At 35.3% G+C, this 24,691-nt stretch overlaps 1 protein-coding gene across 1 annotated transcript in view; it reads left to right on the top strand.

The window, feature by feature from the left end:
- The window catches only part of BRDT (bromodomain testis associated), a 30,102-nt gene extending 5,734 nt beyond the window's left edge, over positions 1-24,368 (top strand). The window contains exons 6-17 of the mRNA XM_036447507.2: positions 455-583; positions 1,240-1,428; positions 2,959-3,131; positions 3,600-3,889; positions 3,980-4,093; positions 4,287-4,418; positions 16,242-16,303; positions 17,651-17,822; positions 20,097-20,194; positions 22,162-22,367; positions 23,118-23,292; positions 24,058-24,368. Coding sequence (XP_036303400.1) covers positions 455-583; positions 1,240-1,428; positions 2,959-3,131; positions 3,600-3,889; positions 3,980-4,093; positions 4,287-4,418; positions 16,242-16,303; positions 17,651-17,822; positions 20,097-20,194; positions 22,162-22,367; positions 23,118-23,292; positions 24,058-24,126 — 1,809 coding nt within the window. The 3' untranslated portion in view covers positions 24,127-24,368. The remainder of the gene's footprint in view (positions 1-454; positions 584-1,239; positions 1,429-2,958; positions 3,132-3,599; positions 3,890-3,979; positions 4,094-4,286; positions 4,419-16,241; positions 16,304-17,650; positions 17,823-20,096; positions 20,195-22,161; positions 22,368-23,117; positions 23,293-24,057) is intronic.
- The last annotated feature ends 323 nt before the right edge of the window (positions 24,369-24,691 follow it).

Genomic DNA, 24,691 nt, shown 5'->3' with positions numbered 1-24,691 from the left:
TTGTTTATAAGTCTTTTATATTTGTTTATGAATTGCTCATTAATACATTTTGCCCAGCAGTCTAAAGGATTTACCTGTCTGTTGGTAGTTTTTATTTTATAGTGTCTGCCCAACTGGTTACTCTACATCCTCATTCTTCTATATACTTCATATGTAGCTACCTAAAAATGCAACCTTTGCTAATAATTTCTTTTCTGTTCATTTTTAAATGTCTTCACTCCTAGGACAGTTATAATATACATCTTAGATTTTAGGTGCTCTTTTCACTGCTTTTCTATGATCAAACTTGTCACTCAAAGATTATCTGAAAACATCTTGTTTTCCTGCTTTTGTGATTTTGTTCCTATTTTTTTTTTAACTTGTAATGCCCTCCTTCCTTATTCTAACCATTTAATATAGATGATTAAATAATTATTGAGTTGCTTGTGAATCCTATAATTTTTCATTTATTTAGAGAAAAATGGACAACCAGGAATATAAGAATGCATGTGAATTTGCTAAAGATGTCAGATTAATGTTCATGAATTGCTACAGATATAATCCTAGAGATCATGAAATAGTGACAATGGCAAGAATGCTCCAGGTAAGTTGTTACTTGTGCTTTGAAAGTGAATTTCCTCTGAATATAGTTTGGAAATTTTAGAACCATAACTCAAAAGATAAAGAATAACACCCAAGTAGTAAAGTACAATTTTGATAGGATTGCTTATTTTTTTAGGTATAGCATCCTTTAGTAGCAAATATTTTAATGAAGTGCCCAGCATATAGAAGATATTGGGGAAAATGTTAATGAAGACAGGATAATAGATATATGAAATAGGGTTCACTGGAGCCCATGTCCCACTAAAGGAAAGACGTAAGAATTTTTGAGGCTGAACTATTGGGAAGCAGTAGACTGATAAATACAATAGGACAGGAAATCTGTGAAGAAGATTCCCAATATAATTTGGTCTACCTTACTGAAAAAAGTGAGAAATGTTGCTATGGTTGGCTGGAGGGTAACCTTGAGTCTTATATTTCTTCTGGTTTTATAGAGATATAATTGGTATATAACACTGTATATGTTTTCAGTTGTACACATAATAGCCTGAAAAATGTATATATTACAAAATGATGACCACAAGGAAAACCAGATTGTCCTAAAAATATGATACCAAAATGTAGCTTTTGTTAAAAGGAAACAGTGCTGCATTAAATAAAACATACAGAAAAACTTAACAGTCTAATTTTCCATTATAGGATGTTTTTGAAATGCATTTTGCAAAGATCCCAGATGAACCTGTTGAGATTAAGCCTGTATATAATATCAAAACAAATACTACAAAGCCCCTTGGTAGAGAAAGCAGTACTGAAACTTCCTCTGAAGACAACTCTTCTGGTGATTCTGAAGATGAACAAGCTCAGCGTATTGCAGATATTCGGGAACAGGTAGCTAAGTGTATTGATACGTTTTGTATTTATATGAGCTGTTGCTGCTGATCCTTCCTATATAATAAAAGTGTAATATGTTAAGTGTCTGACCACTCTTTAGACTAGGGGTGTCGAACTCAATCAGAGAAGGGGCCAAAATCTAAAATCCAGCCTAAATCTCGGGCCGAATGGTTTACTGAACAGTCATAAACTGTCATTGTGATGGAAACGCAGCGGAGTGCAGTGATGACAGCGCGGTTCGGGCCACATTGCAAGGCCTGGCGGGACGGATTTGGCCCGCCGGCCTTGTGTTTGACACATGTGCTTTAGACCATTCGTTCAACTGTTCCATCAGTTGCTATGACATACACTGACCACTAGGGAGAAGACATTCCAACCTGTAGGTTAGCTTGCTGCTGGGGGACTGGGTGAGATGCACTGGAGCCCTTCTGCAGTCCTGCCCTGGCCCACCAGCCCCAATCGGCCCCAATCGCTGGCCAGCGCATGAATTTGTGCACTGGGCCTCTGGTCTATTATAAAATCCACTAGAGGCCCGACACATGAAAATCAAGCAAGGGGCTTGGCCCTTGCAGCCCGGTTTCTGATCTAATTAGCATATTATGCTTTTATTATTATAGATTGTGTAGCATAAAAGCTGTTACATCTAGATCACTAGCAACTATAGCTCTATTTACTATTGACACATTTATAATGTTTAATATTTTTTCTACTAAAATATATATATATCTTAAAATCCTATTATTTATATTTTTATTTTATTTTATTTAAAATATATTTTTATTGATTTCAGAGACAAAGAGGGAGGGATGGAGGGAGGGAGAGAGAGAGAGAGAGAAAGAGAGAGAGAAATCAATGATGAGAGAGTCATTGATCGGCTGCTTGCTGTACAGCCCCTACAGGGGATCGAGCCTGTAACCCGGGCATGTGCCCTGACCAGGAATCAAACCCAGGATTCTTCAGTCTACAGGTCAACACTATCCAGTTAGCCAAACCAGCCAGGGCTATTTATATTTTTAACCACAATGAGCTAATTTGCTTTGAAATGGCTTATACTGTATATCATAATCAAAGATATTTTATGGATGATATCTTTAATATTTGCTATCTTTTATGATAAAATGTTAAGCTTCTCTAAGCTAAAGCCTGAAAAATCAATTATTTAAAACTTAAGACTACCCGAAATATTAATTATTCTTGGTCTCATTTAGATGAATATTTAAGTTTATGGGTGAGCACATGATAGAGTTTGTAAGTCAATATAATGAATTCATGAAATGAAATTAGAACCCAAGAGAAAAGTTATATTAAATGAATTTAAAATAAATGTGAAGAGCTAGTCAATGTTTCTCTCTCATCGACGTTTCTAGCTCTCTATCCCTCTCTCCTCCTCTCTGTAAAAAAATCAATAAAATATATTTTAAAAAAATAATAATAAAATAAATGTGAAGGATACTCTTGACTTTTGAGTGCATTTTTTTTCTAGTGTCTTTAATTTATTTAATTATTATTGAATTTTTCCTTTATCAGATTAAAGTTGTTCGTCATCAGCTGCAGGTTCTATCCCGAGCACCACACCATAAGCTAAAGAAAAAAAATGACAAATCTAAACAGGAAAAGAGAAAAGAAAAGGTTAATAACACAGATGAAAATCCAAGAAAGAAGTTTAAGCAAATGAAATCAAAGGAGAAATCCAAGATCAAGTAAGTATCTTTCATGATGCCTTATTAAAAGAATATGTAACACTAGAGGCTGGGTACATGAATTCATGCACTGGTGGAGTCCCTAGGCCTCATTGGTGATCAGGGCCTATTGGGGCCATCTTGCTGAGTCCCAATCAGGGCCAGACTAATCTTATCGAGGCCTGCCACCCAGAGGGAGAGAAGGGGAGAGGGACCGTGGGAAGTTGGCCAGCCGGCCCCTATGGGGCAGGGCAGGGCCAGCCAGCTTGGGGGGCGGCCCACTGGGGGAGGGACCGCAGAGGGTGGCCTGGCCATGGGACGTTGGCTATGGGAGCACACTTACCACCAGGGGGCAGTTTCTCAACAGCGTGTACCCCATGGTGGTCGGTGCACATCATAGCAACAGGTTGACCTGTTGTTCAGTTGTAACAGTCACTTACACTTTTATATATTGTAAAATAGACTTGACTAAATTTAATTTTGTTGCAGTGAGCCAAAGAAGAGGCAACAACCAGTATTGGCTCTGAAATCTGAGGATGAAGATAATGCTAAACCTATGAGCCATGATGAGAAAAGGCGATTAAGTTTGGATATAAACAAACTCCCTGGAGAAAAACTTGGAAAAGTTGTTCATATAATACATTCAAGAGAACCTTCACTGAGAAATTCCAACCATGAGGAGATAGAGATAGACTTTGAAACACTGAAAACAACAACACTGAGAGAGCTAGAAAAATATGTTGCTGCATGTCTAAGAAAAAGACCACTAAAACCTCGTGGTAGGTATTTCTATACTTGAGTAGATATCATTCTGCTGTTTGGTAGTTTTAAGTTTGCTCATTCTTTTACTTGTGTCCTAAATCACACAGGTAAGAAAATAATGAAGTCAAATGAAGATTTTCATGCACAGAAAAAACAGGAGTTAGAAAAGCGATTACGGGATGTCAATAATCAGTTAAATTCCAGAAAATGCCAAACAAAATGTAAGTGGTCATTTTCAAATGTTCCTGTGACTATGGGGTGTCCCCCCAAAATGTATATACACACTTTGAATAATTATATAGGCTGTGTTTATTAAAATACATTTCATTTTCAAAATTGAGCTACTAGCTATTAAAGTGTATACATTCTGTGGGGACACCTATTGGCATTTCAATGTGTTTCCTTATTTTGTAGCTAAGAAAACGCCATCATCCACAGCTGCTGTTGGAATTGGTTCCCGATTGACTGACAGTAGCAGCAGTTCGTCAGAGTCTGGAAGTAGTAGCAGTAGTTCAAGTTCTTCCGACAGCAGTGATTCCGAATCAGGTTAGCTATCCCTTTAAGCACACCTCTGGTTGTGGGAAAATTTTTGAAATGTTTGTTACTTACCGAGAAAGTATGACTTGGATGCCACACTTATTTAATCCCATGTTTGATGATCTCACTATTTTCCTTAAGAGGTACTGTGTAAAATAAAATTCATATTATATGTATATGGCTTATAGGCTTATAATATTGAAAATTTTACTAAAGATGGGATAGCCTCTTAGTACATAATATTAGATCAAATCTTAACACCAAAAAATATCAAATAACAAAATGCTGGTTTTCTGTTTCTAAGATAAAAGGTTGAGGACATTTTTCACTTTACTTTCCATGATATATATATCAGATCATTCTAATGTTGCAAAGCATGTCCTATTGTGACAATATACTATATTCTGATTCAGATAATCATTTTGAATTAAACGAATCATCCTAGAAACTGTAAAACAGTTTCTTTCATTTATAGAAAATTGTATTTTAAATTCAGATTCTCACTTATGCTAAAGTACCACATTACTTTGTGCAGTTTATTGTCAGCTGTATCAAACTTAACTCATTCATGTTCTCTTAATGCACTTTCATTGATGGTTACATAGCAGACAAGTAACCTCTGTCCCAAGGACCAAAGTGGTAGTAGCATTCATCATTGTTCACCAAAAGGCAAATTCAGAATACAGAACACTTTGGTGCCTAAAATTTTGCTTTATTTTAAAATGAGATGTTTGTCATGAAATTCAGATCTTTTTAAAAAACAAAAAATATCTCACATAGATTATTGGCACATCAGATATTCCTACCAACTATTAGAATATCCTTATTTCACTCTTGCAGTAAGGGTTTGCTGGCTTGCACTACGTTTCACTTCTGCTTTTGTTTAGTTAGTATTTATGTGATCTTATTTCTGTATTTTGTTTTTACATTTCTAAAGTACATAGTGGTAAATATTTTTGTTAGAATAAACAGAACTTATAATTTTGTTGGAATTTGTTATGCCAGAAAAAAATTAATTTAGGCCTTTGATTATACCTTATTTCCTTATATTTTACTTTTAAGCATAAAACAATGCTGGGAAAACTCTTAAGTTACATTTAGGGTTTTAAATTGTAATAGCATTTGTAATTTCATTTAATAAATAAAGCATTTTTGGCCTAATAAGTTAGAGCAGTTTGTCTTTTATTTGTAGAATAAAACTCATATTGGAACAGTTAGTTTGAATTATCTAATTATATATTGAATTCTGATCAGTAAGTTTTTTGAGTATTAGAAGAAAAGTACTATATACAGAGCGCTTTAATAGAGTATCTCATCTGACTCCTGCACACCCCCTACTGGGGTTGTGCCCGCAACCAAGGTACATGCCCTTGACCGGAATAGAACCTGGAACTCTTCAGTCCTGCAGGCCGACGCTCTCTCCACTGAGCCAAACTGGTCAGGGCTGTTATGTATATTTTTAAATTTATGGGATTACTAGTTAATAAAATTATGTACATTCAAGCTTACAATTCTGTGATTCGTCATCTATATATTAAATTGTGTACCCACCACTCCAAGTCAAATCTTCTTTCATCGCCATATATTTGACTCCTTTTACCACTTACTATCCTTTCAACCCCTATTCCCTCTGTATAGTGTTAGGTTTTTCTAATTTTCTAGCAGAATAATTTGGCCTCAGAATTCTAACTTTAAAATTGTTATTTTATGACATTATTGTTTAATGTCATCTTTTTCAAATAGCAGGAACTATTTTTAAAAATCATTATTTAAAAAATCCAGTTAGCAGCCCTAGCCAGTGTGCCTCAGTTGGATTTTAGAGCGTTTTTCCATACACTGAAATATGGCAGGTTCAATTTCTGGTTATGGCACCATAACCAGGTTGTTAGTTTGATTCCCTATAGTAATGCAAACAAGAAGCAACCAATCAATGTTTCTCACATCAATATTTCACTCCCTCTCTCCTTTTCTCTCAAATCAATTAAAAATGTGTATATAAAATTGAAACTACATATTTAAAGTAGCAAAAGTTTTATACTTCATTCCACATTATGATAGTATATAGGTTTGTGACACAAAGATCAGTTTGTCTTTTCACATGAAAGTATGAGTTATCATTTACCTTTGAAATGTATATTTTATGAATATTCAGATTGTATATTTCAATGAAAAAAATTATATTTTTGCTTAATAAATTAGTAAATGAAAGCAATAGGAACTTTTGTCCTAAATATTAACTTTAGTTGTGCCCATTAAAATACTATAGGACTCCTAATTTCTAGTGTGTTAGCTAAGAACATTTTTACTTCTCCTGAGAACAATAGAAATATATACCGTATTTTTCGGACCATAAGACGCACCGGACCATAAGACGCACCAGTTTTTAGAGAAGGGAAATGAAGAAAAAAAGATTCTGAAACAAATAGTGTCCTAAAATATTTTATGTGCATTAAAACCCAACATCATAGTCATAAACACATGTAATCAACCCTGTAAAGTAAACAGCAGCATTTAGAACCATTTTAGAGCCGGGCAAGTAAAAAAACTTTTTTTTTAAAGTATATGTGTAGGCTATATTTGGACCATAAGACGCAGGGACTTTTCCCCCCACTTCTGGGGGGGAAAAAGTGCGTCTTATGGTCCAAAAAATACGGTAAATGGTTTGTAAATTATGAAAAGTAATCATTAGTTATCAATGATAATACCTATTGTAGAAATAAGTTACACATCTACCATTCTTCAAAATACACATGACATTTTCAGGGAGTAAACAAATCCCAAATTTGAGTTTAAAGATGGAAGAAAATAGGTCTATTCACTGAAAAAATATAATTTTTGAAAATGAGGCATATTGAGCAAAAACTTCACTAACATGAGTAAAAATTAATTGAAAATAAATATAAGATTTTGTAGTTTTTCCCCCCAAATTGTAAGAGAAAGTTTATATAGAAAGTTAGAGAGGTAGTTGAAGTGAGCCAGGTGGACTGGGCAGGCTCAGGAAACAAATTTCAGAAATAAAAATATGGCCCTTGGAGTTTAAGAGAGGGAAAGGCAGAGGTAATGTGTCTGAGGGAAACAGAGGTGTACTCCCAAGAGGCAGAGCATGCCAAGATTTTGTGGTTTTAAAATTGATTGTGACTATGAATATCTGGCTTCCCAGCACTCTAGGTAAGAAGGTTTTTGATTATTCATGATAGGAGATAAGAATATGATTTCATTTCTTCAAAATTTTGTTAGAGGAAACTTTTCTGAAATCTGTAAAAAATTATTTTCTGATAGAAATACATTGATCTTTATGAATTTTTTATTAATCCTTTTTAATACCTGTCCTCCTGGATTTTTATAGCAACTTGATTTTATACAGTTTTCTTAGTCAAGCCATAATTTCTTATAAAATTTGTTCATCAGAGACAAGTCTCTAAATTGAATTTTTAATGTTACTGACACTCAAGGTTCTAATAGCTATTCTGTATTATGAGTTGGCATCTTTATTACAATACTAGAGGCCTGGTGTACGGATTCATGCACCAAGGGGATCCCTTGGCGTGGCCTGTGGGATCATGCAGAAACCAGCGGTCCAACAACCCCGTTAGTGCGCTAAGCAGCAAGCAGCCCAAGAGAAGCCTGAGCCCAGGCCTAGCTCTGAGCCACTCCTACCATGCCGGCTGCACTGCACCTGTCTCGGCATGGTAGGCTTGCTGCAGCTCCACTCTGGTCTTCGCGTGTCCAACCTAGGGTGATACTGACACTCCCGGGACCAGGAAACGGCCCTGAGTTTGCTGCCAGTCCCAATCCTGGTCCTGGTCTGGATGGGGGAGGGGCACTGGAGGAGTGTCCCAGGGAGAGGACCGCACTGCCACTGAGGCACTCATCAGTTGTGAGCCTGGCATCTGGCTCCTGTCAGTGAGCTGAACTCTCCTCCCACTGTGGGAGCGCACTGACCACTAGGAGGCAGCTCCTGCATTGAGAATCTGCTCCCTGATGGTCGGTGTGCATCATTGCAAATGGTCAACTATTCAAACGATCACTTATGCTTATATATATATCCATAGTTCTGTTTGGATGTGCTAATATGTTTTAAGGGTAACATCTGTGAAAAAACAGTTAAGTGTTGTTAGAGCTATTTATTTTGCATTACTTAAATAATTCTATGTATTTTCAAACACTTATACAATTTTGAAAAACAAGGACTAAATTCTTTTTTTTAGTAAATATTTATTTTTCGGATTATTACAGATGTTCCTCCCCCCTATAGCTCCACCCAGTTCCCACCCTACTGCTTTTCCTTACTCCTTCTCCCCCACTGTCCTTGTCCATAGTTGTAAGATTTTTGTCCAATTTCATCTTGGTTCTCTCCAGGGACTAAATTCTTAATCCTGCTTTGTTAAGAAGGCAATTTAATGACAGAGCAGTTATTTCAAGGGAAGTTTTATTTTAAAAAATTCTTTATCATTGCAAACAAGATATTAAGTCAGTTCTAAGATTGAATAGTAATGAAATCCCAAATCTTTGAAAAAACTAATGAGAAATTTGTGGGTTAGTGGTACTTAACTTGCAAATTTCTTCTGATCAGCATGTGAAAATTATCATGTGCAGATATGTGATGAGAATTTATTGAACGTTGGTATAAATATAAGACCTTTTTATTTTTCATCATCTCAAAATTTCATTAAATGTCAAATCAAAGATGTAAATGAAGCTTGATAATAAAATGAATTCCAGATATATATATTCCTATGTAAGCTAGGCTGTGCTAGTATGCTCATATAAGCTATTGAGAATTTTTTGATGCTCAACAACCTTAGCTATCTTGAGTGATAATAATAAGAAGGAATATAATTACTAGAACTAATCTTGTGGCTGATAATATTACTGGGAAACAATCAAATGAAGCAACTCAGCGGTAATAGTGCTTTTGAATTATACCTAATAGAAAATAACTTCAGAAAATGTCTAAATGTAAGCACAGATCCTGGATTACAGTGAAATAGAATAATGTACAGAAATGTTTATAATTCCAATTGCTAAACAGTTATACACAAAGAAACTCAAAGGTTATGGCATCAATTCTTTACCTGTTTAAGACAAAGTGAACACATCAGTTCATCCTCTGGACTTATTGCTTTTATACGTGTTTTTTTTTTTTAATATTTTTATTGATTTCAGAGAGGAAAAAAGGAGAGATAGAAACATCAATAATGTGAGAGAATCATAAATTTTGGTGTGATGTTCAGAAAATTAAGGGTTGTTTTTTTTTTAACAATTGTTTCTTTTTAAAATAACTTTTCTTGTTTGTAGGTGAGAAAATAAAAACAAAGAAAAAGAAAAGTTCTCTGGTATTACAGCCTAGGTCTTCTATAGAATTAGAATGTGATTTTTTTTTTCCACCCAAGGGAAAAAGGGCAAACATTCAAGTATAGATTTTGTTCTACCTTTTTAGTACGGGGTGGTTTAGGAAATGTAGGAAGTACAAAATGTCAGCTTTGAAGTAATCTTTGCTATTCAAGCTAGAGAGTTTAAGAGAAATGGTTCGAGTTTATCATTTAAATTTTTAAAATATGTATTAGGTTCTCATCAAAATGTTTACAAAGTATCAAAAGGATAAATTCAAGGATTGAGGCTTGATGAAAAATTTGCATATATTGAAGTCCATATTTGAGCCTTGAGTCTTATTAATAGTGATATATTTTGACTTGTGTTTTTAAATTTTTCTATTCAAACTCGACCTTCTTAAATAAACAGGCTTTGTAAAATAGTGTTTCTCATTTTTGGCCATACATTAATAATGTATTTTTAAAAATATTTTTTTATTGATTTCAGAGAGGAAGGGAGAGGGAGAGAGAGAGATAGAAACATCAATGATGAGAATCATTGATTGGCTACCTCCTCCATGCCCCTGATCGAGTCCGTGTGCCCTTGACCAGAATCGAACCCTGAACCCTTTAGTCCACAGGCCGAAGTTCTATACACTGAGCTTGGCCGTACATTAAAAACACATGTAGAACATTTAAAAGTACCCAAATATGAGTTGAATGAAGAGTGGAGCAAGTTATATGCAGTTTTAAAAGTAACCCAGGTGACTTTATGTGCTGCCATGTTTGTAACTATTAATGCAGGTTTCTTGTTTTGTTGCCACTTTCTAATTCTAATTAAAATGACCTTAGTAAAAGGAACGGGCAATTTACAATCAGTTTGTTCTATATTAAAATAAGTTCCAAATAATTAGATGAAAATTGTCAAAACATTCTGTAAAGGAGCAAATGTTTTCCGTTCAGGAACAAATTGCTTGATTTTTACCAATAGAACATGACTTAGGTGATAAGCTTGGGTAAATCATTTAGCACCTCTGGACATGCCTTCTTTCCTATAAAATAAGGTAGGAGAAGCAGGTAGTTGTTTTCAATCACTCCTCTATCCCTGTCATATGACATAAGTGTAATTTGTTTTTCTAATAAACCTTCAGTAATTTTTTTTTCTGAATACGGCATTATGTTCTTGTTTTGCCTTATGGTATTATATTTATATCAACTTACCAAGTTTTAAGTCTTGCTGATAATATTTGGCAACTCTGGAGCATTTATCTCCGTGCTTGATAGTGATGGTTATTAAACCCTTTATCCAACTCTATTGTTTTCTATAATTTGTTTTTGCCTTATTTAAAATGAAAACTTTCCAATCAAACTTTCATATTGAGGATTTTTTTGAAGATATGAAAACAGAACACATTACCTAACATTTTTGTTATGATTTGTTTAGTAGTTTATATACATTATGTAATTTGATCTTTATAAAGAGAGGTGTGCATGTTGCTGTCCCTGTTTCATTTATGTTTGTAAGACCTGGTAAGACTTCTTTTCTAAGTGAAATGTGTTCTTAAGCTTGAGAGTGAAAATATATATTTTGTATTTTCATTGCAAAGGCCAGAAATATAAACAGAAATATGCAGTTTTACTTTTCTGTGTTTCTGGAATGTCAGTGATTTGAGAGTAGAATGAGAAGCAAAATGCTAAGTGTTGGCTATCATTTTCATCTACCTATAGTCTGTAAGACTTAAAGACATACTATATTAGGTAGCTTTGATTATTTTTTCTTAAAGTAAAAGTAAGTTTCTTGAAGCTCAGGATAGTGAGACAAAGGAAGGGCCCTTGGATACAGGATGTGGGGACAGGGGAGAAGCTGCCGCTGCCCACTGCTCCCTGGTTGCAAACCTTGTTGGAACACTTAGAGTTTAGGATAGAGGAAACAGGTATACATCCAAGAAAAGGGTACAACTGTACTCAAAGAAGAGTGAGCCTGGCTTGGTTTTTGTTTTTTTTGTTTTTTAATAAATTCTTTTATGCCTTTTGCTGGTGTCTTCAGATCTCCAAGTGCTAATTTGTATAATAATTCAGAACTTTAGTTTTATATATCAGAAAACCAAGATGATACTCTTGAATTTTTAGCAGAGTAATAACATGGCATGTCATATTTTTATTATACTTAAGAGTTTATATCATAGAATAATGTAGTTTAGATACATATTTGAACAATTAAGACATGTATAGATATGCATATACTATAATTAATAAAGTCTGATTTTGTTCAAAGGTGAAATCATAATTTTTCCCAAAATGTAAAAGCTACCTGGTTCTATATCTTTGGTTTCTGCAGTCTATCTTCCTCCCTTTTCCTACCTAACCCCCAACACTTAAATTATACTTAATAGAATGACATTGATAGGGTTCATATCAGGTCTAGTACTAATTAATGTCGTTTTTAAACATTCGTTTAAAATCTTGCTTGGCGTTGACTTGTATTGACATAACCTTCAAACACGTGGTATCTACAGAACGTGTGAAGTGCAATTAACAAGTTTTGCTTGAAAAAGTTTGTGTTTGGTTTGGTTTTTGTTGCAAAACTAGGGCTAAGAAGATGGCGGATGAAGAGCATATTCGGCACTGCATGCTTTACGAGTTCGTATTAGGAAGAAAAGCAAGTGAGGCTGCAAAAAACATCTGTAGTGCTCTTGGTCAAGATGCAGTTAGCGCCAGAAAATGCCAGCGTTGGTTTGAGAAATTTCGTGAGGGAAATTTTTCGTTAGATGACAAGAGTGGTCGAGGCCGTGTGTCCAATTTTGATCAAGAAGCTCTTCAAGCTCTTTTGGTGCAAAATCCTCAAATTACCCAACAAGAGCTTGCGACAACTTTAAATTGTTCACAAAAAACAATTTCCAATCAATTGCGTGCACTTGGCAAAGTCCAAAAGTTTGGAAAATGGGTTCCTCATGAGTTGACCGACAACAACCATAATCAAAGAGTCACAATTTGCAGTTCGCTCCTCTCTCGTCAAAACTGTTTGCCGTTTTTAGAGCAAGTTGTTACCGGAGATGAAGAATGGGTGCTGTATGTTAATTGGAAAAGGCGGCCTCAATGGTTGGACAAAAATGAGGCTCCGCAGCCCACGCCAAAACCTGACTTGCATGCGAAAAAAGTGATGTTGTGTGGTTGGTGGAATTTTAAAGGAATTCTTCATTATGAACTTTTACCATAACCAAACCATTACAAGTGCAGTGTATAGTGCCCAATTGGAAAGGTTAGCCCAAGCTTTAAGAGAAAAAGAACCCGCGCTGATTAATCGGAAGGGCGTAATTCTTCACCACGATAACGCAAGACCGCATACTGCAAGAACCACTGCTGAAAAACTGCGCCAGTTGGAATGAGAAGTTCTCCCTCAACCTGCATATTCTCCTGATATTGCCCCTTCCGATTACCATTTGTTTTGTTCTTTGCAAAACTTTCTTCTTAGAAAAAAATTTACTAATGAAGAATGCCTCAAAAATGCATTGACAGAATTTTTTGCATCAAAATCACAAGAACTTTGAGACAGTAAAGCAACAAGCAGATTGTCAAATTACAGCGGGGAGGGGAGGAGGATCTGGGGGAGATAACAGATCAACCGAAGGACTTGTATACATGCATATAAGTACAACCAATGGACATAAAACTATGGGGAGGGAGGGGATATGGGGGAGGGAGGGAGGGGGCAAAAAAAAATCATTAAAATATGTAAAAATAAATAAATAAATAAATTTAAAAAAAAAAAAAAAAAAAAAAAAAAAAAAAAATCACAAGAACTTTACAACAGAGGGATTAAAATGCTTCCTGAGCGTTGGGCACAAGTACAATAGTAGAAAACAACAGCAACTATATTGTTGATTAAATTTTGTTGTATTGTTTAAATAAATTCGAATTAAAAAAAGTATTAGAAAACGACATTAATTATTACTAGACCTAAAATAATTGAAAATACTTGAGTCCTTTAAATTAAAGCACATTTTTTGCCAACTTAAACACAGAAAGTACTTCAGAACCATAAGCAGCAACCACAAACCAGGCCAGGTCTCAGAAGGCAGGTAACCAAGAGGGTGAAAACTGCCACAGGCCCCTTGACTAACATCACTATCCTTCAAGCTTTGCCTATGTCTGGGACACATGGAAAAAGAGAACCTTCTCAATTGGATTGTAAGTTGAGGAAATCGGAGGTTTCATGTTAAGTGGATATAGAGATATGTTCTTGGAAAAAGAAAGATTTTGCTTATTTATACACACACACATTCACAACATCCCTGCATCATAAGCCATCTATAATCATTTTGATTCGCTTGAGCAGCACAATTGGCCTTTTATAGATAATGTAAAAAATAAAGCCATTTCTGTTTCCTTTGCACATTTTGCTCAGTTTTCTAGAGTATCCATAAAAATATTAACATCTATTGCTGGCCTCAGGCTTTAAACACTGACACATCCACTAATGTCAGATCAGTCTGTATGATTATGCTTTTGTAGAACAAAAGAGAATGTACCCATCACTCAAAAAAGAAGGCCTTCGGGCTTTTGAGACATAAAAACAGTAAACTTCCCTGGGAATATTCCTCTTGTCCACTGAACTTTTAAAGTATACTATCAACCATTGTAGGTGTTACTCGTTCACACAGCACTTTTCTAACATAAGCTGTGAGTGCATTCTATTCCCCTAAGAGAGTTTATAAACTAATATATCTTTTTATACAGGCAATTTTTAAGTTGATATTTCTTAACAATTTTACCCTATTTTGTACTTAATTGTAGTTCACTTAATAAACTTTATTTCAATAACAAAACAAAACAAACAAAAAAAAGCACACTATTGAGTAGCATTTAGCAATTTTAACAATGTCCAGCACCAATCATTTTAGGAAAGGAAAGAAGAGTAACATATCCAAATGATTACATTTCAGGAGGCAGAAGGTAATTATTAAAATTAAAATGTAGCCCTTGCCAGTTTGGCTTGGTGGATAGACCGTCATCCTGTGGACTGAAGGGTCCCAAGTTGGATTCTGGTGAAGGGCCTGTACCTCAGTTGCAGGCTCCTCCCTGGCCCAAGGCCCTGGTCAAGGCTCAAGCAGAAAGCAACCAGTCGATGTGTCCCTCACATCATCAATGTTTCTCTTTGTCTTTACTTCTCTTTTCTACTCTCTCTAAAAATTAATGGGAAAATATCCTCAGGTGATGATTTTTAAAAATTTTAAATGTATTAGTCTGAATAAGATTTTGTATTGACCAGCCTTGATGTCCTGGAGCCTGAAGCAAATAATGATCACTTGCTCATGCAAAGTGACCTGGAGAGAGGGATCAAGGCACTAACTATAGTTTGGAACTTTACCACACTGACCTGGACTTGCAATTGGGGAAAATAGCACCAGAATATATATTTATATAACACTAATATGCTAATTGTCCCTCCAACGGTTTGACCCTTTGACCAGTTGCTATTATGCACACTGACCATCAGAGAGCAGATGCTCTGACCATAGGTTAGCTTGCTGCTGTGGTCTGGGCGAGACAAGCTGAACACACCCTGGAGCCATTCTGTGGCCCCTCCCTGGCCTGCCAACCTCCCATAGTCCCTCCCCAGCTGACTCAAATCACCCATGGCACTGGGCAAGGTGGGCCAGACATGCCCGGGAGCCCTTCCACAGTCCCTCCCCAGCCACTATCAATCATGCACCAGTGTGGTCCCTTGGCCTGGCCAGCACCCTCTTTCAATCCATGGCCCCTTGGGGGATGTCAGCAGACCAGGCTGAGGAACCCTACTATTGCACAAATCTGTGCTCTGGACTCTAGTTTTAATAAAGAAAGGAACCTATGAGCACCATGTCAGAGATCTGTTCTTATACCTACTCTACTGCCAGTGTCAGCTGTAAAGGTATTTGTCAAGTTAAATTAGTATAAAACCCCTTTGGAGCCATATGGTTGAGGCTGTTAAATAGTTTAGATGTAACTAGAGTACTAATCATATGGGATCTTTATTATAATGCTTAGCAAGCAAAGCAGACTTTGCCATGAAATCAAATAGCTTTGCTTTTAATAAAATACTATATCCTTTCAGATATTTAACATACCCTTGTCTTAGTAAATTCTTATTTTAATTTAACTCTTAACACCTACTTGGTAAATGCTGTTTTAGCATAATTGGTACTGTTTGTTTAAAACCTTCTCTATTTTGTGACTTGTTCCTTTTTAAAAATATCACTGATTTGAGCTTTTAACAGTGAAGTAATACTATTCTTTTTTGCCTAAATAATGCAAATTGAAAATTGTGAGTGGATATGTATTCTATTATGTGGGAAAGAGATATCCCTTTTAAAAGCAAGTATCCCTTTAGAAATGTTGATGGATTCAAAGAGGGCAAAATCCTAGAGAGTGTAAGAACCTCTTAGGAGGCTGCAGTTAAGACATTTCACCATTTTATTTCTAAATTGAAAATAATTGTAATTTAAAAGTAATTTTAAGCTTGCAAACATTTCTTTTGCAGAAATGTTACCTAAATTTACTGAAGTGAAACAGAATGGATCTCCTCCTAAAAAGAAAGTAAAGGTGGTAAGTTAATTCTCCATTTTTTCTCTACCTTAGAATTTTAAAATTATCTGTACTAATAAAAGGGCATTATGCTAATTACATCAGGAGACCTTTCAGATGTCCTTCCAGACAAAGCCTTGGTGGTAGAGCCGAGGCAGATGTGGTTAGAGGTGATCAGATCAGGCCAGAAGGAGAGGGCAGTTGGGGGCGATCAGGCCAGCAGGCAGAGTGCTTAGGGGCAATCAGGCAGGCAGGCAGGTAGGTGAGCAGTTAGGAGCCAGTGGTCCCACAGAGATCAGGCCTAAGCCAGCAGTCAGACATCCCCCAAGGGGTCCCAGATTGGAGAGGGTGTAGGCTGGGCTGAGGGGACCCACCCCCACGTGCACAAATTTTGTGCACCGGGCCACTAGTGTATGCTATAACTCACTAGTATAGTAGTAGCTTTCTTTGCAATTGGTTGTTTGTTTGATTTACATGAAAACTTGTCACTCTTTTCAGTTTGTCAAATGTTCAAAGATTTCTTATGAAAGAAGATTGAATAAAGTATTAGGCTACATTTTTCTAATAAAATATAACTTATATAAGTCAAACAAATAAATAGAACAAATTATAGAATTTTTGGCTCAGTCTTATAAGTCTAAATATAAAGGGCAGCCTTGGTATTCCTATATATAATACACAGTAGGTGGAAAAGGGTTTAGCCTAGTGCCTTTCTCAGCATAACCATTAAGTGTTAGCTATTATAATATAGCTTTTTAACTGAGTACTGAATCAGAATTTGTTGGTAGTCATATGGCTCAAACCATCATGTGATTTTAACCACCTCTCCCTTTGGTTTGTAATTCAGTGAAGAAAAAGGGATAAAAGATTTGTCTCTAGATTTGGTATAAAAGCTAAATTTTTATTTTCAGTAGATCACAGGAAAGCATTTAAAAATAAGTAGCACTACCCAGTAGGGGATGTGCTGGAGGCAGCTGATCGATGTTTCTCTCTCATCGATGTTTCTAACTCTCTATTCCTCTCCTTTCCTCTTTGTAAAGAAGTCAATAAAATATATTTTTTAAAAATAAGTAGCACTGTTTGATAATATACATGTAAGACTATGTGTACTAGTAATTATGATTTTAGGCTTTGACTAACTTAGTATAAGCTATGTCTATGATAGCCAAGATATTTAATCTTTCTAAACCTTAGTTTTCTCATTTGTAAGATAGGAATAATTATACCCTATAAATTTGTGTGACTTAAATAATTTCATATACAAAGATAGTGTTAAATTATATTCTTTTCTCATATTTCTATATTCTTATGTTTTGTGTGTGGTTAGAACAGTAAAGGTAATTTTATTTAACTTTGTCTTAACAGATACAATCTTCTATGCAAGATATAACCTCTAGTACCACTGCCCTTTTTCATCAGACTACACATTCAAGTGGAACTGCACCAGGTCACTACCAGTTAGCAATTAATCATCAAGAATTAGAACATAAACAGAGTTTGGAAAAGATATCACCTTTACAAATCCTGCCTCCCTCGGGTAATAAATTAGCAAGTAAATGACTGCAAATGAGAAACTGACTTCAAAATCTACATATGAAAACTAGAGATTCCCACCCCGCTCAGCCACACCATACCTGGAACAATTGGTTGGCCACCATCTTTGTCCTTCTAATTTGTGTATTCCCTCCTGATTGGCTGGTGGGCATAATGGAGTGATGGTCAATTTGCATGTCTCTCTTTTACTAGCGTAGATGCTAAGGTCACCCTAGCTGGTTTGGCTCAGTGGATAGAGTGTCAATAAACTGAAGTGTCCCAGGTTCAATTCTGGTCAATATGCCCAGGTTGTGGGCTTGATCCCCAGTAGGGAGCATGCATAAGGCAACTGATTAATGACTCTCTTTCATTATTGATGTTTCTATCTATCTCTTCCTCTCCCTTCCTATCTGAAATCAATAAAAATATATTTTTTAAATTGCTAATGTCATCTTAATTGCTATGTATCTGAGATACTGAAAATCATAACTAGTACATTTCAGGTTAGAAATAATCATTGAAACTCATTGTTAAAAATTATATGCTTCATACCCAAAGGCACTCTTTACATTTGAATGAAAAAATTTTTTTAATAAATCTTTATTGTTCAGATTATTCCCCCCCTCATAGCTCCCCTCCACCTGATTCCCCACCCTACCCCATGCCTTTACCCCCCACCACTGTCTTCATCCATAGGTGTAAGATTTCTGTCCAATCTCTCCCACACCCTTCAGTCTCCCTTCCCCCTGAAAATTATCAGTCCACTCCCTTTCTATGTTCCTGATTCCATTATATTCACCAGTCCATTCTGTTCTTCAGACTTTTTATTTACTTGATTTTTAGATTCACTTGTTGGTAGGTATGTATTTGATGTCTTTTTGTTGTTCATATTTTTTATCTTTACCTTTTTCTTCTTCTTCCTCTTCTTAAGAATACCCTTTAGCATTTTATGTAATCTTGGTTTGGTGGTGATGAACTCCTTTAGCTTTTTTTTTGTCTGTGAAGCTTTTTATCTGACCTTCGATTCTGAATGATAGCTTTGCTGGGTAATCTTGGTTGTAGGGTCTTACTGTTCATCACTTTGAATATTTCGTGCCATTCCCTTCTGGCCTGCATGGTTTCTGTTGAGAAATCAGCTGATAGTCATATGGGCAATCCCTTATGTAGGTAACTAACTGTTTTTTTCTTGCTGCTTGTAAGATTCTCTATTTGTCTTTTGCCCTTGGCATTTTAATTATGATGTGTCTTGGTGTGGTCCTCTTTGGATTTCTCTTGTTTGAAGTTCTGTGCGCTTCCTGGACTTGAAAGTCTATTTCTTACACCAAGTAGGGAAAGTTTTGTCATTATTTCTTTCAATAGACCTTCAATATCCTGCTCTCTCTCTTCTTCTGGCACCCCAAAAATCCGGACTGGTAGGCTTAAAGCTGTCCCAGAGGCTCCTTACACTATCCTCATACTTTTGGATTCTTCTTTCTTTCTGTCTTTCTGGTTGGGTGACTTTTGTTTCCTCATATTCCAGTTCTTTGGTTTGACTCTTGGGTTACATTGACCTACAGTTGAGTTTCTGTATATTCTAGGTGTTTGGTGTCTTATTTCTTCCATTTTTTTTTGAGTTTCCTTTGTTCTCAGTTTAGCCACCAGGACGCATCATTCCCTAGAAGCCCTACATTGGCTTACACCTTCTCTTTCTTAAATGATCCATCTGAGTAGGATTACTGGATTGGTTTGTTCTAATAGAGCTGGGGTCACCCTACACACTGGAGGACTGCAGTAGTTTTGGGACAGATAAAATATATTTTGGTGGGTGAACCACAATGTCAGTTTTAATTTATGCTATCAAAAAAAAAAAAAAAAAAAGGAGGGAGAAGGGACAGAAATAGAGGTGGTAAATTTCAAGTGAGAATTGTTTATTTTACAATATAATGATTCCCAGGAAAGTTGAGAAGCATCAAAAGTTTCTGACGCACCCTACCCGGTTTGGCTCAGGTGATAGAGCATCAACCTGCAGACTCAAGGGTCCCAAGTTGGATTCCGGTCAAGGGCGGCATGTACCTTGCTTGCAGGCACATCCCCAGTAGGATGTGTGCAGGAGACAGCTGCTCGATGCTTCTCTTTCATCAATGTTTCTAACTCTTTCCCTCACCTTTCTCTCTGTGAAGAATCAATAAAATACATATTTTTTTTAAAGTTTCTGACCCAGAGAGGGGAACAAAGACAAATTCTGGACAAGCAAGATGAACTGTTTTGATTATACTGTTTTTAAAATGTTTGCATCTAGGTGATTATGAAAATCGCTTGAATGGCCTAACTGTGACGCATCAGTCGGGTGATGACACAATGGTGATCGAATCTGAATGTCAAGTTTCTGTGCAGAAGGTAAGAGTAATGTTATTTTTTTTCTCACAAGTATATAAAGGGATTTAAAATTTAATATGGTAATGGCCCTAAGAACTTGAATGAGATTTTGGATCTCTAAACCTAATTTTTGCCTATTAAAAAAATAGTTGCCTGTGAACAACCACCTTTGCCCATCCTTAGTTCTTATGACTGTATTTATTAATATTTGTATTGGGTCGGCAGCTAAGTAATTGCGGATTTTTTAAAGAAAATCAAAGACAATTTTTTCATGGAACTAAATAACTTTATTCTGTAATGTAATGCCCATTTTGATCAATGACCTTTTGCCATCTTTCAGGCAGCATCATAATCCCACGTTCAAAAAACTTCTGTTTTTTATTAGCAAAAAACTGAATCAGGTACGATTTGACATCATCATCATTATTGAAATTTTTACCATTCAAGGAGTTTTGTAAAGATCGAAACAAAAAGTAATCAGATGGTGCAAGGTCAGGACTATATGGTGGATGTGGCAAAACATCCCAACCAAGCTCCATTAATTTTTGCCGAGTGACCAAAGATGTGTGTGGCCTTGCATTGTCATGATGGAATACAACACCTTTTCGATTTGTCAATTCGGGCCGCTTTTCTTCAACTGCATTGTTTAATTTCGTTAGTTGTTCAATGTAGACATCAGAATTGATCGTTCGGTTGGGTGGTAAGAGTTCAAAGTAGACAATTCCTTTGTAATCCCACCAAACTGATAATAAAACCTTCTTTTGATGAATATCAGCTTTTGATGTTATTTGAGTTGGTTCACCTGGCCTGCTCCACGATCTTTTCCGCTTGATATTGTTGTAAACAACCCATTTTTCATCGCCAGTTATCAGTCCTTTTAAAAATGGATCATTTTCATTACGTTTCTTTAGCAAATCGCAGCTGCTAATGCGTTGCGTTAACTGTGATTCTTTCAGTTCGTGAGGAACCCATGTATCGAGTTTTTGAACATAGCCAAGTTGTTTTAAGTGATTTTCAATGCATGTATGTGATACATGAAGCTTCTCTGCAATCTCACGTGTTGTACTGTGACAGTCCGAATTGATTATTGCTTTGATTAGGGCGTCATCAACTTCAACTGGACGACCAGAGCGTTTTTCATCTTTGAGTGAAAAATCACCAGAACGAAATTTGGCAAACCAATTTTGACACTGCCGTTCTTTTAAGGCTTCGTCACCATAAACAGCACATAACTTTTTATGAGCTTGCGATGCGTTTTTCCCTTTGCGGAAATAAAAAAGCAAAATATGACGAAAATGTTCCTTTTGATTTTCCATTTTTCAACGAACGCCAAACGAAAACTACAAAACACATCAAAAAACTTTTTTTACTGATTAACAGCTGAATAGCCAACTATCAAATAACAAAATGTGTTTTACATTTGTACTATGTCTGCAAACCTAAAAATTCAACTGAAGCCATATATGTGTGAAACCCGCAATTACTTAGTTGCCAACCCAATAAATTCTATAATGCTGGAATTTGCCAGATAACTGGGTTTTTGTTGTTTTTTAAATCCTCACCTGAAGACATACTTGAGAAACATCGATTGGTTGCCTTCTGCCCCACGTGCCCAAACCTATGCCATTCTTATGGTATCATCTGACTTTGTCTCATTAATCATTTTTATACTTGCTTTATTTTTCCTATATGATGATAAATATTACAGTGACTGGTTTATTTATTTCTATATTTTTTGCGGATTATGCCTTAGTACATGTTTTACACATTAATTGAAATCCTTGTCATGCATGTTATTTTAATTTGTCTTAGATGAATAATTAGAAGTTAGCTTATCTGTTTTCATATCTTTTCTAACTATAGCAACCTTTTATAAAATTACATTAAGCCTTTATCTATTACCCTATCAAAAAAACATTGTTATCCTTCCAAAATTTGAATGATATATGCAGACATAGACTGAATCAGATGTTTTGTTTTGTTTTTAGGATATAAAAATCAAGAATGCTGACTCTTGGAAAAGTTTAGGCAAACCAGTTAAAACATCAGGTGTACGGAAATCCTCAGATGAGCTCTTCAATCAATTTAGAAAAGCAGCAATAGAAAAGGAAGTAAAAGCTCGAACAGAGGAACTAATACGGAAACATCTGGAACAGAATACAAAGGAACCCAAAGTATTTCAAGAAAATCAAAGGTGTGTAATTTACTGGATTAAAGGAGGCCTTGAGAGATTTAGACATATATTTTAAATATATTAAATTTATGTTCTGTTACATGATTTACCTATTTTTAGTAGGACATAGAGAAAATTATAATTGCAAGAGAGTAAATTTAATTTTTTTTTATTAGTAGTAGTTTGCTTTGAAAAGGATAGAAATAACCAAGTTATTCATTGATTTGCTAAAGATACTAGTATTTCTAAATGATAAATATATCATAATTTAACAGAAATGTCTTAGTGTTTCCAATCTATATGTAAAAAGATAGTCGTATATCTTGATCACAGTTTTCAAAACCCATCACTGTGTTAGACACCAAAGGAAAAAAAATGCCTTTTGGGTTGTGTGTGTGTGTGGGGGGGGGGGGGGTTGTTTTTGTTTGTCTTTGTTAATCCTCACCTGAGGATATTTTTTCCATTGATTTTAAGAGAATGGAAGGGAAGGGAAGAGACAGAGAGAAACATCAATGGGAGAAAGACGCCCAGATTGGTTACCTCCCACATGTGCCCAACCAGGGCCAAAGATGGAACCTGCTCCATCAGTTGCAGGCCAGTGATCTAACATTGAGCAAGACTGGCTAGGGCTCAAAAATAAATCTTTAAAATAATGTTATGATATGTTATGATATATAAAGAAGGGTTTCTAGAACATTGCTTTATATTTGTCATTTAATAGCATACTTTTGTAATAACTTTTAAGGAATTTGAAACCTACTATTCTTTCAGGCACCCTGGCTCCACTCTGGAACCTTGTTCAAATAAGATGCCAAACAAGTGCCTTGGAGACAAGCAAAAAGAACATCAGAAGTCATTGGAAGCTCAAGAGAACAGTAGACTCGGACTTCTCAAAGACCGTAATCTAGCAAGAGAGAGAGAGCAAGAGCGGAGGAGGAGAGAAGCAGTAAGTGAATTTTAGTTTACTAAATCTAACAAAGAAAAGATTTAAAGAGCAGTGTCTTCACATGTTCAAACATGCACTTGAGATAGTTTTTTAATGAAGTGTTACCTCTTTAGAGAGGATCAGTTTCTGGAGCTACTACATGATGGTTCAAATACTGATTCTGCCATTTGCTAGATTTTTGGGTCTGGGCTAGCTATTTAACCTCTCTGTGCCTCAAATTCCTTATCTATAAGGAAGAATAATAATGCCTATTGTGAAGATGAAATTAATTTATATGTATTGAGTATGTAGGACAATATTTAGCACATAGGTAAAGTGACTTATCACTTATTTAACAATGTTGTTACACTTGGTGAGTCTACTTTAAAGTAGTGTGGACTTATAGGTAAGATATTGGTTCATTTAGAAAATAATTTGATGTGCCTGTGCCTAGCATTATATTGGTTACAGAGATACATGAAATAATGTAATCTCAGTTCATATTCTTATTAATACCAACACTGAGAATTTTATCTCGGAGAGAAAGATTAAGTTTGTTCTTAGTGTTCTTGTAAGTTTTAATTATTATTTATCACATAAACAATATTTAACAAAAATTATACAGTATATATACAGAAATAAAATTACATACAAAAGCATTATGTTTAAATAAGTTGGATCCATATTGTATGATCTCATCCAAATGTTGCATAATCATGTTTATATAGATGTAATAAAGTCATAAGTTTTTTATGTAACATTTAAATTTTCTCTTCTTTTTTATAGATGGCTGGTACCATTGATATGACTCTTCAACGTGACATTATGACAATGTTTGAAAACAACTTTGATTGAAATTCAGTTTTTGAATTAACCATCAATTTAAAATGAATAATATAAAAGACTAAGATGCATATGGCAAATTATTGCTTTCAGACATCAATACACCAATCTTAATGTTGTATTTTGACTGCTCTAAAATGATTAAACATTTTTCATTACATTTCATAATAGGTATATGTTCATTTTTTAATGACATTACAGGAACTTTTATAATATTGGATCCCTAAAAATTGAATAAATTACCAGATATTATTCATTTTCTAAATAATTATTTGCTTTGTATTATAGGCCTTGTCTTAGTGAAAATCCAAAAGAGATAGTCCCTGTTTGTTTAAAAATGAAGAATATATAAAGGTGTATCTAAAACATAGTTCCTGTTGAGTTTTTAACTTTTAAAACAAATATTTGTCTGCCTTCAAAAATATTTAGAACCACTAACAAATAATAGTTTCTTTGAGTGTCAGGTTGCATAAGATTTCTGCGGGTTATATATTCAAAATTTATATTGAAATTAATATAAGGAAAAGATTACCTATGGTTTGAAAGATGTTAAACTTGAGGCAAAATAACTAACAGT

This window comes from Pipistrellus kuhlii, unplaced genomic scaffold (genome assembly GCF_014108245.1).
Source record: "Pipistrellus kuhlii isolate mPipKuh1 unplaced genomic scaffold, mPipKuh1.p scaffold_m20_p_2, whole genome shotgun sequence".
NCBI lineage: Eukaryota > Metazoa > Chordata > Mammalia > Chiroptera > Vespertilionidae > Pipistrellus > Pipistrellus kuhlii.
This window is presented reverse-complemented; position numbering and strand designations above follow the sequence as displayed.